Here is an 18,514-nt window from a genome sequence, read left to right on the forward strand (position 1 = left end):
CATGTTCACTATAACAACTTCACTATATCAACAGTTTCACTACAGCTACATGTTTACTATAAATCTTCACTATAAAAGGTTAATTCTATCAACAGGTTCATTATAGTGTTCACTATAACATGTTCATTATATCAACATGTTCACTATAACAGGCTCACTTTTCACTATAACTGCATGTTCACTATAATATCTTCACTATGACAGGTTCATTATAGCTTCATAATCACAATAATATGTTCACTATAACAGGTTCATTATACCAACATGTTCACTATAACAGGCTCATTTTCCACTATAACTGCATGTTCACTATAATATCTTCACTTTAGCAGGTTCATTATAGCTTCATAATCACAATAATATGTTCACTATAACAGGTTCATTATACCAACATGTTCCCTATAACAGGCTCACTTTCCACTATAACTGCATGTTCACTATAATATCTTCACTATAGCAGGTTCATTATAGCTTCATGATCACAATAATATGTTCACTATAACAGGTCATTATATCAACATGTTCACTATAACAGGCTCACTTTTCACTATAACTGCATGTTCACTATAATATCTTCACTATAGCAGGTTCATTATAGCTTCATGATCACAATAATATGTTCACTATAACAGGTCATTATATCAACATGTTCACTATAACAGGCTCACTTTTCACTATAACTGCATGTTCACTATAATATCTTCTTCACTATGACAGGTTCACTCTAGCTGGCATACATGTTCCTTATAAGAGTTTCACTACAACAGCCTCTTACTACATTATTTCTTACACCTCAAACTCTGAGTCTTGTGGTCTGGTCCTCCGCTGTTATTAGTATTCAAAAATTATGAGTTTCAAGACCAAAACAAGCGAAAAGTCGTCCCTTACCACCATGCTCTCCCGCATGAGGGCCCAGTGGTCGAAGAGACGGCAACTGAGACTGTCCAGGCTCCAACCGTCACAGTTAGGGCATTGTCGTTGGTCCTGGGGTCCACCGTGAAAAATAATCGACCAATACAAGGTGCAGGTGCGTGTTCTCACAGGCCGAAGATGATCATCCTGGTTGAAGGCAAAAACAAAACTCGTTAAGGAAATGCCCACATAAAGCTAAGCGATGATTGACGAGGAGAAGGAGCGAAGCCGGGTCACCACACCAGTAAGCTGAACGCTCTTCATCCCCAAGGCCCTACACGGAAGATCATCGGTCATCGTGGTCAAAACATTCGACCATTATTCCACCACTGAAAATAAATATCGTATTTCCCAATAAAAATAACAACTATGATGAAGTTATCATCACTGGTCTGCCTAATCAGGTGGACTAGGCATAAGTCACCTCTAAACTCTGGTGACCAGCTTCCTCTCCATGTATGGCCTTATGAATATAAGGCCAGACCAGACTTCTTCCATCCACAAATAAACCCCAAAGCACCCTCACCACTGGCCTAATGCGGCAGGTCTGGAAACTCAGGATTTATCTCTGGGCTAACAGTGGTTTATTATTATTATACATATATTATTATATTATTATTATTATTATTATAAATATTATTATATTATTATTATATATATATATATATATATATATATATATATATATATATATATATATATATATATATATATATATATATATATATATATATATAGGCCGAAGAAAATGCAAAAAATATGCAGTGTTTTAAGGAGAAAAGGTAGCATGAGAAGAAAGGATAAAAAATATAGAAACAGAAAAAAAGAAGAATAGAGAGAGAGAAGGAAAAAATATAGAAAGAGAAATGAAAATGAAAGGTGAAGATCAGTGACCCCCCCCCAAAAAAAAAAAAATCTCCACTTGATCAGGAGTATGGTAGTAGCCGATTATTTTTATGTTCAGGTTAATATTCTTTTTTTATAATATACAATATAAAAGATAAAGGATTCTGAGAGCATGGGTGATACACAGTGTTAAAGGGTCTTGGCGGTGTATAAATCTACGGTCATCACCACCCGTATTTCACTTCCCTCGCGTTACTCTCCTTATTGAAATGATCCCTCACTTTCTTCTTTACGATGACTTAACCTTTGAGTACGATAATTTAATCTTTAATCACGATGACTTAACGTTTGAGTACGATGACTTAACCTTTGGGTACGATGACTTAACCTATGAGTACGATGACTTAACCTATGAGTACGATAATTTAATACATGAGTACGATGACTTAACTTTTGAGGACGATGATTTAATCTTAAAACACGATGACTTAACGTTTGAGTACGCTGACTTAACCTATGACTACGATGACTTAGCCTTTGAGTACAATGACCTAACACCTAAAGTACAGTGTCCAGTGTCACCATACTTGGGGTATCGTAGTGAAAGGGTTGAGATATTGGACTCAATTAATAAAATGGTGGTATTCAAGAAACTAAGTAATTTGTTCTCAAGGAATTAAACTTTTACAGTCACCAAAATGTAAACATGATAAGGTTGGATATCTTTGGGAGACATATGGCTGTCCAAAACGAGTCTGATGGACGTTCTTCCTTTCAGATACTGTATAACATAATGTAAGAACAAACTCCAACGTTCATCGGTGTACACAAAGCTGGAACTCAAGTGTACCAGGAGTGTGTACTGTACTGGTGGTCTGTGTTAATGTTATGGTGGTTATGGTAATACTCGTGATAACATAAACACACCAGTCACGCCCTTGTAGGTGACTCAAGACATACAAGTTCACATATGTAATCATATAAAATATATTGATACCTAACCTAACCTACCTGATAGAAGTAGACACTGATGTTGTTTTCTGTTTTGTGAAATGTTTGGCCAAATATATTTCATAAAACGAAAACAACATCAGTGTCAACCTCTGACAGCCGCTCATCCAATAATAATTTTAAAAACTTTAAATACACAAATTAATAAAGAATTACTACAGAACAGACCGACTCTACAGAGACGTGGGAATATGCTACAGGCTTACTTTTCACTATAACTGCATGTTCACTATAATATCTTCACTATAACAGGTTCATTATAGCTTCATGATCACAATAATATGTTCGCTATAACAGGTTCATTTTTTCAACATGTTCGCTATAACAGGCTTACTTTTCCCTATAACTGCATGTTCACTATAATATCTTCACTATGACAGGTTCATTCTAGCTTCATGATCACAATAATATGTTCGCTATAACAGGTTCATTATATCAACATGTTCACTATAACAGGCTCACTTTTCACAATAACTGCATGTTCACTATAACAACTTCACTATATCAGCAGTTTCACTACAGATACATGTTTACTATAAATCTTTACTATAAAAGGTGAACTCTATCAACGGGTTCATTATAGTGATCACCATAACACGTTCATTATATCAACATGTTCACTATAACAGGCTCACTTTTCACTATAACTGCATGTTCACTATAATATCTTCACTATAGCAGGTTCATTATAGCTTCATGATCACAATAATATGTTCACTATAACAGGTTCATTATATCAACATGTTCACTATAATAAGCTCACATTTTACTAAACTGCATGTTCACTATAATATTTTCACTATAGCAGGTTCATTATAGCTTCATGATCACAATAATATGTTCACTATAACAGGTTCATTATATAAACATGTTCATTATAACAGGCTCACTTTTCACTATATCTGCATGTTCACTATAATATCTTCACTGTATCAGGTTCATTATAGCTTCATGATAACAGTAATATGTTCGCTATAACATGTTCATTATAACATGTTCACTATGACAGGCTCACTTTTCACTAAAGCTGCATGTTCACTATAACAACTTCACTATATCAGCAGTTTCACTACAGCTACATGTTTACTATAAATCTTCACTATAAAAGGTCAACTCTATCAACAGGTTCATTATAGTGGTCACCATAACATGTTCATTATATCATCATGTTCACTGTAATATCTTCACTATGACAGGTTCATTATAGCTTCATGATCACAATAATATGTTCACTATAACAGGTCATTATATCAACATGTTCACTATAACAGGCTCACTTTTCACTATAACTGCATGTTCACTATAATATCTTCACTATAGCAGGTTCATTATAGCTTCATGATCACAATAATATGTTCACTATAACAGGTTCATTATACCAACATGTTCCCTATAACAGGCTCACTTTTCACTATAACTGCATGTTCACTATAATATCTTCATCATGACAGGTTCATTATACTATGGAATCACAATAACATGTCACTATAACAGGTTCATTATACCAACATGTTCACTATAACAGGCTCACTCCTTCCAATTATAACTGCATGTTCACTATAATATCTTCACTTAGCAGGTTCAATATAGCCTACAATCACAATAATATGTTCACTATAACAGGTTCATTACAATCAACATGTTCCTATATAACAGGCTCAATTTCTTTCCACTATAACTGCATGTTCACTACATAATATCTTCACTATAGCAGGTTCATTATAGCTTCATGATCACAATATGTTCACTATAACAGGTCATTATATCAACATGTTCACTATAACAGGCCTACTTTCACTATAACTGCATGTTCACTATACAACTTCATTATATCAGCAGCTCTCACTACAGATACATGTTTACTATAAATCTTTATTATAAAAGTTAACTCTATCAACGGGTTCATTATAGTGATCACCATAACACGTTCATTATATCAACATGTTCACTATAACAGGCTCACTTTTCACTATAACTGCATGTTCACTATAATATCTTCACTATAGCAGGTTCATTATAGCTTCATGATCACAATAATATGTTCACTATAACAGGTTCATTATATCAACATGTTCAATATAATAGGCTCACATTTTACTATAACTGCATGTTCACTATAATATTTTCACTATAGCAGGTTCATTATAGCTTCATGATCACAATAATATGTTCACTATAACAGGTTCATTATATAAACATGTTCATTATAACAGGCTCACTTTTCACTATAACTGCATGTTCACTATAATATCTTCACTATAGCAGGTTCATTATAGCTTCATGATAACAGAAATATGTTCGCTATAACATGTTCATTATAACATGTTCACTATGACAGGCTCACTTTTCACTAAAACTGCATGTTCACTATAACAACTTCACTATATCAGCAGTTTCACTACAGCTACATGTTTACTATAAATCTTCACTATAAAAGGTCAACTCTATCAACAGGTTCATTATAGTGGTCACCATAACATGTTCATTATATCATCATGTTCACTGTAACAGGCTCTCTTTTCACTATAACTGCATGTTCACTGTAATATCTTCACTATGACAGGTTCATTATAGCTTCATGATCACAATAATATGTTCACTATAACATGTTCATTATATCAACATGTTCACTATAACAGGCTCACTTTTCACTATAACTGCATGTTCACTATAATATCTTCACTATGACAGGTTCACTCTAGCTGGCTACATGTTCCTTATAAGAGTTTCACTATAACAACCTCTTACTACATTATTTCTTACACCTCAAACTCTGAGTCTTGTGGTCTGGTCCTCCGCTGTTACTAGTATTAAAAAATTATGAGTTTGAAGACCAAACAAGAGAAAAGTCGTCCTCTACCACCATCGCTCTCCCGCATGAGGGCCCAGTGGGTCGAAGAGACGGCACTGGAGACTGTCCAGGCTCCAAACTGCCTGTTAGGCATTGTCGTTGGCCCTGGGGGGTCCACCGTGAAAAAAATAATCGACCAATACAAGGTGCAGGTGCGTGTTCCTCGGAAGGGGTCAAAGGATGAGCCCATCCTGGTTGAAGGCAAAAACAAAACTCTCGTTAAGGAAGCCGCCCTCCACATAAAGGCGATGATTGACGAGGAGAAGGAGCGGCGTCGGGTCACCACACCAGTAAGCCGAACGCTCTTCATCCCCAAGGCCCTACACGGGAAGATCATCGGTCATCGTGGTCAAAACATTCGACCCATTATTCAATCACTGAAAATAAATATCGTATTTCCCAATAAAAATAACAACAATGATGAAGTTATCATCACTGGTCTGCCTAATCAGGTGGACCAGGGCATAAGTCACCCCTCCCAAGCCTGGCAGGACCAGCTTCCCCCATGTATGGCCCGAGTATCACAAGGCCAGACCCAGACTTCTGCCACCGACAACAACCCTAAAAAAAATAAAAAACTGGACCCTCTCACCACTGGCCTCCACGCGGCAGGGTCTGGAAACTCGGGGATTTATCTCTGGGGCTAACAGTGGTTTATCATTATTATTATTATTATTATTATTATGGTTATTATTATTATTATTATTATTATTATTATTATTACTATTATTATTATTATTATTATGAGAGAGAGAGAGAGAGAGAGAGAGAGAGGAGAGAGAGAGAGAGAGAGGAGAGAGAGAGAGAGAGAGAGAGAGAGAGAAGGAAAAAATATAGAAAGAGAAATGAAAATGAAAGGTGAAGATCAGTGACCCCCCCCCAAAAAAAAAAAAATCTCCACTTGATCAGGAGTATGGTAGTAGCCGATTATTTTTATGTTCAGGTTAATATTCTTTTTTTATAATATACAATATAAAAGATAAAGGATTCTGAGAGCATGGGTGATACACAGTGTTAAAGGGTCTTGGCGGTGTATAAATCTACGGTCATCACCACCCGTATTTCACTTCCCTCGCGTTACTCTCCTTATTGAAATGATCCCTCACTTTCTTCTTTACGATGACTTAACCTTTGAGTACGATAATTTAATCTTTAATCACGATGACTTAACGTTTGAGTACGATGACTTAACCTTTGGGTACGATGACTTAACCTATGAGTACGATGACTTAACCTATGAGTACGATAATTTAATACATGAGTACGATGACTTAACTTTTGAGGACGATGATTTAATCTTAAAACACGATGACTTAACGTTTGAGTACGCTGACTTAACCTATGACTACGATGACTTAGCCTTTGAGTACAATGACCTAACACCTAAAGTACAGTGTCCAGTGTCACCATACTTGGGGTATCGTAGTGAAAGGGTTGAGATATTGGACTCAATTAATAAAATGGTGGTATTCAAGAAACTAAGTAATTTGTTCTCAAGGAATTAAACTTTTACAGTCACCAAAATGTAAACATGATAAGGTTGGATATCTTTGGGAGACATATGGCTGTCCAAAACGAGTCTGATGGACGTTCTTCCTTTCAGATACTGTATAACATAATGTAAGAACAAACTCCAACGTTCATCGGTGTACACAAGCTGGAACTCAAATTCTTGCCAAAGGTGTATGCTGTACTGATGGTCTGTGTTAATATTTATGGTTATGGTAATACTCGTGATACTTATAAACCACACCAGTCACGCCCTTGTAGGTGACTCCACAAGACATACAAGTTCACACTTGTAATCATATAAAATATATTGATACCTAACCTAACCTACCTGATAGAAGTAGACACTGATGTTGTTTTCTGTTTTGTGAAATGTTTGGCTTCCAAATATATTTCATAAAACGAAAACAACATCGAGTGTCAACCTGACAACCGCTCAACCAATAATAATTTTAAAAACTTTAAATACACAAATTAATAAGAATTACCTACAGAACAGACCGACTCTACATAGACGTGGGAATATGCTACAAGCTCCACTTTTCCCTATAACTGCATGTTCACTATAATATCTTCACTATGACAGGTTCATTCTAGCTTCATGATCACAATAATATGTTCGCTATAACAGGTTCATTATATCAACATGTTCACTATAACAGGCTCACTTTTCACAATAACTGCATGTTCACTATAACAACTTCACTATATCAGCAGTTTCACTACAGATACATGTTTACTATAAATCTTTACTATAAAAGGTGAACTCTATCAACGGGTTCATTATAGTGATCACCATAACACGTTCATTATATCAACATGTTCACTATAACAGGCTCACTTTTCACTATAACTGCATGTTCACTATAATATCTTCACTATAGCAGGTTCATTATAGCTTCATGATCACAATAATATGTTCACTATAACAGGTTCATTATATCAACATGTTCACTATAATAAGCTCACATTTTACTAAACTGCATGTTCACTATAATATTTTCACTATAGCAGGTTCATTATAGCTTCATGATCACAATAATATGTTCACTATAACAGGTTCATTATATAAACATGTTCATTATAACAGGCTCACTTTTCACTATAACTGCATGTTCACTATAATATCTTCACTATAGCAGGTTCATTATAGCTTCATGATAACAGAAATATGTTCGCTATAACATGTTCATTATAACATGTTCACTATGACAGGCTCACTTTTCACTAAAACTGCATGTTCACTATAACAACTTCACTATATCAGCAGTTTCACTACAGCTACATGTTTACTATAAATCTTCACTATAAAAGGTCAACTCTATCAACAGGTTCATTATAGTGGTCACCATAACATGTTCATTATATCATCATGTTCACTGTAACAGGCTCTCTTTTCACTATAACTGCATGTTCACTGTAATATCTTCACTATGACAGGTTCATTATAGCTTCATGATCACAATAATATGTTCACTATAACATGTTCATTATATCAACATGTTCACTATAACAGGCTCACTTTTCACTATAACTGCATGTTCACTATAATATCTTCACTATGACAGGTTCACTCTAGCTGGCTACATGTTCCTTATAAGAGTTTCACTATAACAACCTCTTACTACATTATTTCTTACACCTCAAACTCTGAGTCTTGTGGTCTGGTCCTCCGCTGTTACTAGTATTAAAAAATTATGAGTTTGAAGACCAAACAAGAGAAAAGTCGTCCTCTACCACCATCGCTCTCCCGCATGAGGGCCCAGTGGGTCGAAGAGACGGCACTGGAGACTGTCCAGGCTCCAAACTGCCTGTTAGGCATTGTCGTTGGCCCTGGGGGGTCCACCGTGAAAAAAATAATCGACCAATACAAGGTGCAGGTGCGTGTTCCTCGGAAGGGGTCAAAGGATGAGCCCATCCTGGTTGAAGGCAAAAACAAAACTCTCGTTAAGGAAGCCGCCCTCCACATAAAGGCGATGATTGACGAGGAGAAGGAGCGGCGTCGGGTCACCACACCAGTAAGCCGAACGCTCTTCATCCCCAAGGCCCTACACGGGAAGATCATCGGTCATCGTGGTCAAAACATTCGACCCATTATTCAATCACTGAAAATAAATATCGTATTTCCCAATAAAAATAACAACAATGATGAAGTTATCATCACTGGTCTGCCTAATATGAAATTGGACCAGGGCATAGGTCACCTCTTAAGCCTGGTGACCAGCTTCCCCATGTATGGCCTGAGGACATAAGGCCAGACCAGTCTTTATACCGACAACAGCCTAAAAAAAAAAAAAAAAAAAAAAAAAAAAAAAAAAAAAAAGGACCCTCTCACCACTGGCCTCCACGCGGCAGGGTCTGGAAACTCAGGGATTTATCTCTGGGGCTAACAGTGGCTTATTATTATTATTATTACTATTATTATTATTATTATTATTATTATTATTATTATAATTATTATTATTATTATTGTTATTATTATTATTATTATTATTATTATTATTATTATTATTATTATTATTATTATTATTATTATTATATTATTATTATGAGAGAGATGCCAAAAAATGTGGAGAAATAAGGGAGAAAAGGGAAAAGGAGAAAGAAAGGATAAAAAATATAGAAAACAGAAAAAAGAAGAATAGAGAGAGATAAGGGAAAAAATATAGAAAAGAAATGAAAGACAGATCAGTGACCCCCCAAAACCTTTTCTCCCATGATCAGGGTATGGTAGTAGCCGATTATTTTGTGTTGGGTTAATATTCTTTTTATTCTGTACTCAAGGTAAAGGCTTCGGCAGCATGGGTGATACACAGTGTTAAAGGAGTCTTGGCGGTGTATCTCGTCTACGATTATACCACCCGTATTTCACTTACCTCGCGTTACTCTCCTTATTGAACTGATCCCTCACCTTTACTTCTTTACGATGACAACCCAACCTTTGAGTACGATGACAACCGCTGAATACGATGACGGCCTTTGAGTACGATGGCTTAACCTTTGGGTACGATGAGCAACCTATAGGTACGGTGATGACAACCTATGAGTACGATAATTTAATACATGAGTACGATGACTTAACTTTTGAGGACGATGATTTAATCTTAAAACACGATGACTTAACGTTTGAGTACGCTGACTTAACCTATGACTACGATGACTTAGCCTTTGAGTACAATGACCTAACACCTAAAGTACAGTGTCCAGTGTCACCATACTTGGGGTATCGTAGTGAAAGGGTTGAGATATTGGACTCAATTAATAAAATGGTGGTGTTCAAGAAACTAAGTAATTTGTTCTCAAGGAATTAAACTTTTACAGTCACCAAAATGTAAACATGATAAGGTTGGATATCTTTGGGAGACATATGGCTGTCCAAAACGAGTCTGATGGACGTTCTTCCTTTCAGATACTGTATAACATAATGTAAGAACAAACTCCAACGTTCATCGGTGTACACAAAGCTGGAACTCAAGTGTACCAGGAGTGTGTACTGTACTGGTGGTCTGTGTTAATGTTATGGTGGTTATGGTAATACTCGTGATAACATAAACACACCAGTCACGCCCTTGTAGGTGACTCAAGACATACAAGTTCACATATGTAATCATATAAAATATATTGATACCTAACCTAACCTACCTGATAGAAGTAGACACTAATGTTGTTTTCTGTTTTGTGAAATGTTTGGCCAAATATATTTCATAAAACGAAAACAACACCAGTGTCAACCTCTGACAGCCGCTCATCCAATAATAATTTTAAAAACTTTAAATACACAAATTAATAAAGAATTACTACAGAACAGACCGACTCTACAGAGACGTGGGAATATGCTACAGGCTTACTTTTCACTATAACTGCATGTTCACTATAATATCTTCACTATAACAGGTTCATTATAGCTTCATGATCACAATAATATGTTCGCTATAACAGGTTCATTTTTTCAACATGTTCGCTATAACAGGCTTACTTTTCCCTATAACTGCATGTTCACTATAATATCTTCACTATGACAGGTTCATTCTAGCTTCATGATCACAATAATATGTTCGCTATAACAGGTTCATTATATCAACATGTTCACTATAACAGGCTCACTTTCCACAATAACTGCATGTTCACTATAAAAACTTCACTATATCAGCAGTTTCACTACAGATACATGTTTACTATAAATCTTTACTATAAAAGGTTAACTCTATCAACGGGTTCATTATAGTGATCACCATAACACGTTCATTATATCAACATGTTCACTATAACAGGCTCACTTTTCACTATAACTGCATGTTCACTATAATATCTTCACTATAGCAGGTTCATTATAGCTTCATGATCACAATAATATGTTCACTATAACAGGTTCATTATATCAACATGTTCAATATAATAGGCTCACATTTTACTATAACTGCATGTTCACTATAATATTTTCACTATAGCAGGTTCATTATAGCTTCATGATCACAATAATATGTTCACTATAACAGGTTCATTATATAAACATGTTCATTATAACAGGCTCACTTTTCACTATAACTGCATGTTCACTATAATATCTTCACTATAGCAGGTTCATTATAGCTTCATGATAACAGAAATATGTTCGCTATAACATGTTCATTATAACATGTTCACTATGACAGGCTCACTTTTCACTAAAACTGCATGTTCACTATAACAACTTCACTATATCAGCAGTTTCACTACAGCTACATGTTTACTATAAATCTTCACTATAAAAGGTCAACTCTATCAACAGGTTCATTATAGTGGTCACCATAACATGTTCATTATATCATCATGTTCACTGTAACAGGCTCTCTTTTCACTATAACTGCATGTTCACTGTAATATCTTCACTATGACAGGTTCATTATAGCTTCATGATCACAATAATATGTTCACTATAACATGTTCATTATATCAACATGTTCACTATAACAGGCTCACTTTTCACTATAACTGCATGTTCACTATAATATCTTCACTATGACAGGTTCACTCTAGCTGGCTACATGTTCCTTATAAGAGTTTCACTATAACAACCTCTTACTACATTATTTCTTACACCTCAAACTCTGAGTCTTGTGGTCTGGTCCTCCGCTGTTACTAGTATTAAAAAATTATGAGTTTGAAGACCAAACAAGAGAAAAGTCGTCCTCTACCACCATCGCTCTCCCGCATGAGGGCCCAGTGGGTCGAAGAGACGGCACTGGAGACTGTCCAGGCTCCAAACTGCCTGTTAGGCATTGTCGTTGGCCCTGGGGGGTCCACCGTGAAAAAAATAATCGACCAATACAAGGTGCAGGTGCGTGTTCCTCGGAAGGGGTCAAAGGATGAGCCCATCCTGGTTGAAGGCAAAAACAAAACTCTCGTTAAGGAAGCCGCCCTCCACATAAAGGCGATGATTGACGAGGAGAAGGAGCGGCGTCGGGTCACCACACCAGTAAGCCGAACGCTCTTCATCCCCAAGGCCCTACACGGGAAGATCATCGGTCATCGTGGTCAAAACATTCGACCCATTATTCAATCACTGAAAATAAATATCGTATTTCCCAATAAAAATAACAACAATGATGAAGTTATCATCACTGGTCTGCCTAATCAGGTGGACCCAGGGTATAAGTCACCTCTTAAGCCTGTTGACCAGCTTCCCCCATGTATGGCCTGAGGACATAAAGGCTAGACCAGACTTCTTACCGACAACAACCCTAAAAAAAAAAAAAAAAAAAAAAAAAAAAAAAAAAAAAAAAAAAGGACCACTCTCACCACTGGCCCTTACGCATGGTCACAAACTCAGGGATTTATCTCTGGGGCTAACAGTCTTTATATATTATTATTATTATTATTATTATTATTATTATTATTATTATTATTATTATTATTATTATTATTATTATATTATTATTATGAGAAGGAAGAAATGCCAAAAAAATATGGAGAAATAAGGAGAAAAGGGGGAAAAGGGAGAAGAAAGGATAAAAAATATAGAAACAGAAAAAAAGAAGAATAGAGAGAGAGAAGGAAAAAATATAGAAAGAGAAATGAAAATGAAAGGTGAAGATCAGTGACCCCCCCCCAAAAAAAAAAAAATCTCCACTTGATCAGGAGTATGGTAGTAGCCGATTATTTTTATGTTCAGGTTAATATTCTTTTTTTTATAATATACAATATAAAAGATAAAGGCTTCTGAGAGCATGGGTGATACACAGTGTTAAAGGGTCTTGGCGGTGTATAAATCTACGGTCATCACCACCCGTATTTCACTTCCCTCGCGTTACTCTCCTTATTGAACTGATCCCTCACTTTCTTCTTTACGATGACTTAACCTTTGAGTACGATGACTTAATTTTTTAGTACGATGACTTAACGTTTGAGTACGATGATTTAATCTTTAATCACGATGACGTAACGTTTGAGTACGATGACAACCTTTGAGAACGATGACTTAACGCTTTAAAGTGCGATGACAACGTGTGACTCGATGACAACCTGGGTACGATGACAATACGCTGGGTACGATGAGCAACCTATGAGTACGATAACCCAATACGCCAAGGAACGATGACTTAACCTTTGAGTACGATAATTTAATCTTTAATCACGATGACTTAACGTTTGAGTACGATGACTTAACCTTTGGGTACGATGACTTAACCTATGAGTACGATGACTTAACATATGAGTACGATAATTTAATACATGAGTACGATGACTTAACTTTTGAGGACGATGATTTAATCTTAAAACACGATGACTTAACGTTTGAGTACGCTGACTTAACCTATGACTACGATGACTTAGCCTTTGAGTACAATGACCTAACACCTAAAGTACAGTGTCCAGTGTCACCATACTTGGGGTATCGTAGTGAAAGGGTTGAGATATTGGACTCAATTAATAAAATGGTGGTGTTCAAGAAACTAAGTAATTTGTTCTCAAGGAATTAAACTTTTACAGTCACCAAAATGTAAACATGATAAGGTTGGATATCTTTGGGAGACATATGGCTGTCCAAAACGAGTCTGATGGACGTTCTTCCTTTCAGATACTGTATAACATAATGTAAGAACAAACTCCAACGTTCATCGGTGTACACAAAGCTGGAACTCAAGTGTACCAGGAGTGTGTACTGTACTGGTGGTCTGTGTTAATGTTATGGTGGTTATGGTAATACTCGTGATAACATAAACACACCAGTCACGCCCTTGTAGGTGACTCAAGACATACAAGTTGACATATGTAATCATATGAAATATATTGATACCTAACCTAACCTACCTGATAGAAGTAGACACTGATGTTGTTTTCTGTTTTGTGAAATGTTTGGCCAAATATATTTCATAAAACGAAAACAACATCAGTGTCAACCTCTGACAGCCGCTCATCCAATAATAATTTTAAAAACTTTAAATACACAAATTAATAAAGAATTACTACAGAACAGACCGACTCTACAGAGACGTGGGAATATGCTACAGGCTTACTTTTCACTATAACTGCATGTTCACTATAATATCTTCACTATAACAGGTTCATTATAGCTTCATGATCACAATAATATGTTCGCTATAACAGGTTCATTTTTTCAACATGTTCGCTATAACAGGCTTACTTTTCCCTATAACTGCATGTTCACTATAATATCTTCACTATGACAGGTTCATTCTAGCTTCATGATCACAATAATATGTTCGCTATAACAGGTTCATTATATCAACATGTTCACTATAACAGGCTCACTTTCCACAATAACTGCATGTTCACTATAAAAACTTCACTATATCAGCAGTTTCACTACAGATACATGTTTACTATAAATCTTTACTATAAAAGGTTAACTCTATCAACGGGTTCATTATAGTGATCACCATAACACGTTCATTATATCAACATGTTCACTATAACAGGCTCACTTTTCACTATAACTGCATGTTCACTATAATATCTTCACTATAGCAGGTTCATTATAGCTTCATGATCACAATAATATGTTCACTATAACAGGTTCATTATATCAACATGTTCAATATAATAGGCTCACATTTTACTATAACTGCATGTTCACTATAATATTTTCACTATAGCAGGTTCATTATAGCTTCATGATCACAATAATATGTTCACTATAACAGGTTCATTATATAAACATGTTCATTATAACAGGCTCACTTTTCACTATATCTGCATGTTCACTATAATATCTTCACTGTAGCAGGTTCATTATAGCTTCATGATAACAGTAATATGTTCGCTATAACATGTTCACTATGACAGGCTCACTTTTCACTAAAGCTGCATGTTCACTATAACAACTTCACTATATCAGCAGTTTCACTACAGCTACATGTTTACTATAAATCTTCACTATAAAAGGTCAACTCTATCAACAGGTTCATTATAGTGGTCACCATAACATGTTCATTATATCATCATGTTCACTGTAACAGGCTCTCTTTTCACTATAACTGCATGTTCACTGTAATATCTTCACTATGACAGGTTCATTATAGCTTCATGATCACAATAATATGTTCACTATAACAGGTCATTATATCAACATGTTCACTATAACAGGCTCACTTTTCACTATAACTGCATGTTCACTATAATATCTTCACTATAGCAGGTTCATTATAGCTTCATGATCACAATAATATGTTCACTATAACAGGTTCATTATACCAACATGTTCCCTATAACAGGCTCACTTTTCACTATAACTGCATGTTCACTATAATATCTTCACTATGACAGGTTCACTCTAGCTGGCTACATGTTCCTTATAAGAGTTTCACTATAACAGCCTCTTACTACATTATTTCTTACACCTCAAACTCTGAGTCTTGTGGTCTGGTCCTCCGCTGTTACTAGTATTAAAAAATTATGAGTTTGAAGACCAAACAAGAGAAAAGTCGTCCTCTACCACCATCGGTCTCCCGCATGAGGGCCCAGTGGGTCGAAGAGACGGCACTGGAGACTGTCCAGGCTCCAAACTGCCTGTTAGGCATTGTCGTTGGCCCTGGGGGGTCCACCGTGAAAAAAATAATCGACCAATACAAGGTGCAGGTGCGTGTTCCTCACAAGGGGTCAAAGGATGAGCCCATCCTGGTGGAAGGCAAAAACAAAACTCTCGTTAAGGAAGCCGCCCTCCACATAAAGGCGATGATTGACGAGGAGAAGGAGCGGCGTCGGGTCACCACACCAGTAAGCCGAACGCTCTTCATCCCCAAGGCCCTACACGGGAAGATCATCGGTCATCGTGGTCAAAACATTCGACCCATTATTCAATCACTGAAAATAAATATCGTATTTCCCAATAAAAATAACAACAATGATGAAGTTATCATCACTGGTCTGCCTAATCAGGTGGACCAGGGCATAAGTCACCTCCTAAGCCTGGTGACCAGCTTCCCCCCATGTATGGCCTGAGGACATAAGGCCAGACCAGACTTCTGCCACCGACAACAACCCTAAAAAAAAAAAAAAAAAAAAAAAAAAGGACCTCACCCACTGGCCTCCACGGCAGGGTCTGGAAACTCAGGATTTATCTCTGGGGCTAAGTGGCTTATTATTATTATTATTATTATTATTATTATTATTATTATTATTATTATTATTATTATGAGAGAGAGAGAGAGAGAGAGAGAGAGAGAGAGAGAGAGAGAGAGAGAGAGAGAGAGAGAGAGAGAGAGAGAGAGAGAGAGAGAGAGAGAGAGAAGGAAAAAATATAGAAAGAGAAATGAAAATGAAAGGTGAAGATCAGTGACCCCCCCCCAAAAAAAAAAAAATCTCCACTTGATCAGGAGTATGGTAGTAGCCGATTATTTTTATGTTCAGGTTAATATTCTTTTTTTTATAATATACAATATAAAAGATAAAGGCTTCTGAGAGCATGGGTGATACACAGTGTTAAAGGGTCTTGGCGGTGTATAAATCTACGGTCATCACCACCCGTATTTCACTTCCCTCGCGTTACTCTCCTTATTGAACTGATCCCTCACTTTCTTCTTTACGATGACTTAACCTTTGAGTACGATGACTTAATTTTTTAGTACGATGACTTAACGTTTGAGTACGATGATTTAATCTTTAATCACGATGACCAACTTGTAGAAGATGTGGCCAGAGATCAAGAGTGTAGTGTACTGACAACAAGGAATTATCAACTAAAATATAAGGAGGTGAAAGTAATAAACACAAGGGAGACGTGACATAAAAAACATGAATTATAGAAGTGTCGGATCAAGCACAATGAAGCATGAGATGAATAGCGATCAATACATTTGAACTGAAATAAAAATCAGGAATACGATATATTATTGAGAGGGAAAAAGGAATATATGACTTAGAAAATTAACAACAAGAGGGATATATGAATCACTAAGACGAAACAAGAGATGAATGTGAAGCGCAAGACAGACCCCCCTCCACCCCCTAAGATACAACAACCGGTGACAGATGTGATCTAAACGAGTAAACAAAATGACACAATAATGGTAGAAATACGAAAGTAAAACGAAAAATAAAAATAACAGAAGAAACAGTTAAATAAACACCACCCGATATACTATCCAAAGGCCTCCAGCCACTTTAATATGCGTTAACGATGAGTCAAATATATTTTATGTTATGGCGTCAAAGGGGGTCATTCACCCCCTCACAGTGTCTGAGCGAGTTCTGCCGCTCTCCAATATTCACGTAATGAGTTCCAGACTTGATCTTCTTTTTTCTACGTCTGTCCTTCACTCTTGATTTAACACATCGCCAATCTATTAATTTTGTCAGTTGCCAACTACATACAGTATTACAAAGATATGTTAAATTCACCCTCTGTTACTTTGTATAGGAATGCGAAAATACCACATTCAATAGATATTCCAATTTATAGGAAAATCGTGTGTGTGTGTGTGTGTGTGTGTGTGTGTGTGTGTGTGTGTGTGTGTGTGTGTGTGTGTGTGTGTGTGTGTGTGTGTGTAAATCATTCTTCTAAAATATGTATCCTCATATTATCATTTTACTATTTCGTACAGCCATGTGCGTTAAATTCTCTTTCATAATGTAAATACATTGAAAGCGTTTTGTTCTTGTGTAATTCACATCACGTTAAATCTCAGCGGACTATTCACAAAAACCGTCCGTTCGGCAGAGTTAATAACCTCACTTTTACACTGCCGTAAATGGTCTAGAAATTCTGTCAGATATTCCATCATCCCTCCAACGTTCCAATAATGCAGCATAGCTTAATTTATTACAGCTGTAACGATTACAAATTTCTTAAAATCACACACACACACACACATATATATATATATATATATATATATATATATATATATATATATATATATATATATATATATATATATATATATA

General features: G+C 36.1%; 2 protein-coding genes across 2 annotated transcripts; both read left to right on the forward strand.

Moving 5' to 3' along the window:
• The first annotated feature begins 70 nt into the window (after positions 1-70).
• LOC121872542 (vigilin-like) lies at positions 71-8,708 on the forward strand. Its single transcript, XM_042375327.1, has 3 exons — positions 71-204; positions 5,461-6,127; positions 8,698-8,708. Exons 2-3 carry the CDS (start codon positions 5,590-5,592, stop codon positions 8,706-8,708), a joined length of 549 nt encoding a protein of 182 aa, XP_042231261.1. The 5' UTR covers positions 71-204; positions 5,461-5,589.
• Positions 8,709-8,883: 175 nt separating this feature from the next.
• On the forward strand, positions 8,884-9,381 carry LOC121872543 (vigilin-like). The gene has a single exon (XM_042375328.1). The coding sequence runs from the start codon at positions 8,884-8,886 to the stop codon at positions 9,379-9,381; it is 498 nt and encodes a 165-aa protein (XP_042231262.1).
• Positions 9,382-18,514: the final 9,133 nt, after the last annotated feature.

The sequence above is a fragment of the Homarus americanus genome, unplaced genomic scaffold (assembly GCF_018991925.1).
Source record: "Homarus americanus isolate GMGI-L3 unplaced genomic scaffold, GMGI_Hamer_2.0 scaffold39155, whole genome shotgun sequence".
Classification (NCBI taxonomy): Eukaryota; Metazoa; Arthropoda; class Malacostraca; order Decapoda; family Nephropidae; genus Homarus; species Homarus americanus.

Bases quoted from the DNA above. Each gene is read 5' to 3' on its own strand.
- LOC121872542 (XM_042375327.1), top strand. From the start codon at position 5,590: ATGAGTTTGAAGACCAAACAAGAGAAAAGTCGTCCTCTACCACCATCG.
- LOC121872543 (XM_042375328.1), top strand. From the start codon at position 8,884: ATGAGGGCCCAGTGGGTCGAAGAGACGGCACTGGAGACTGTCCAGGCT.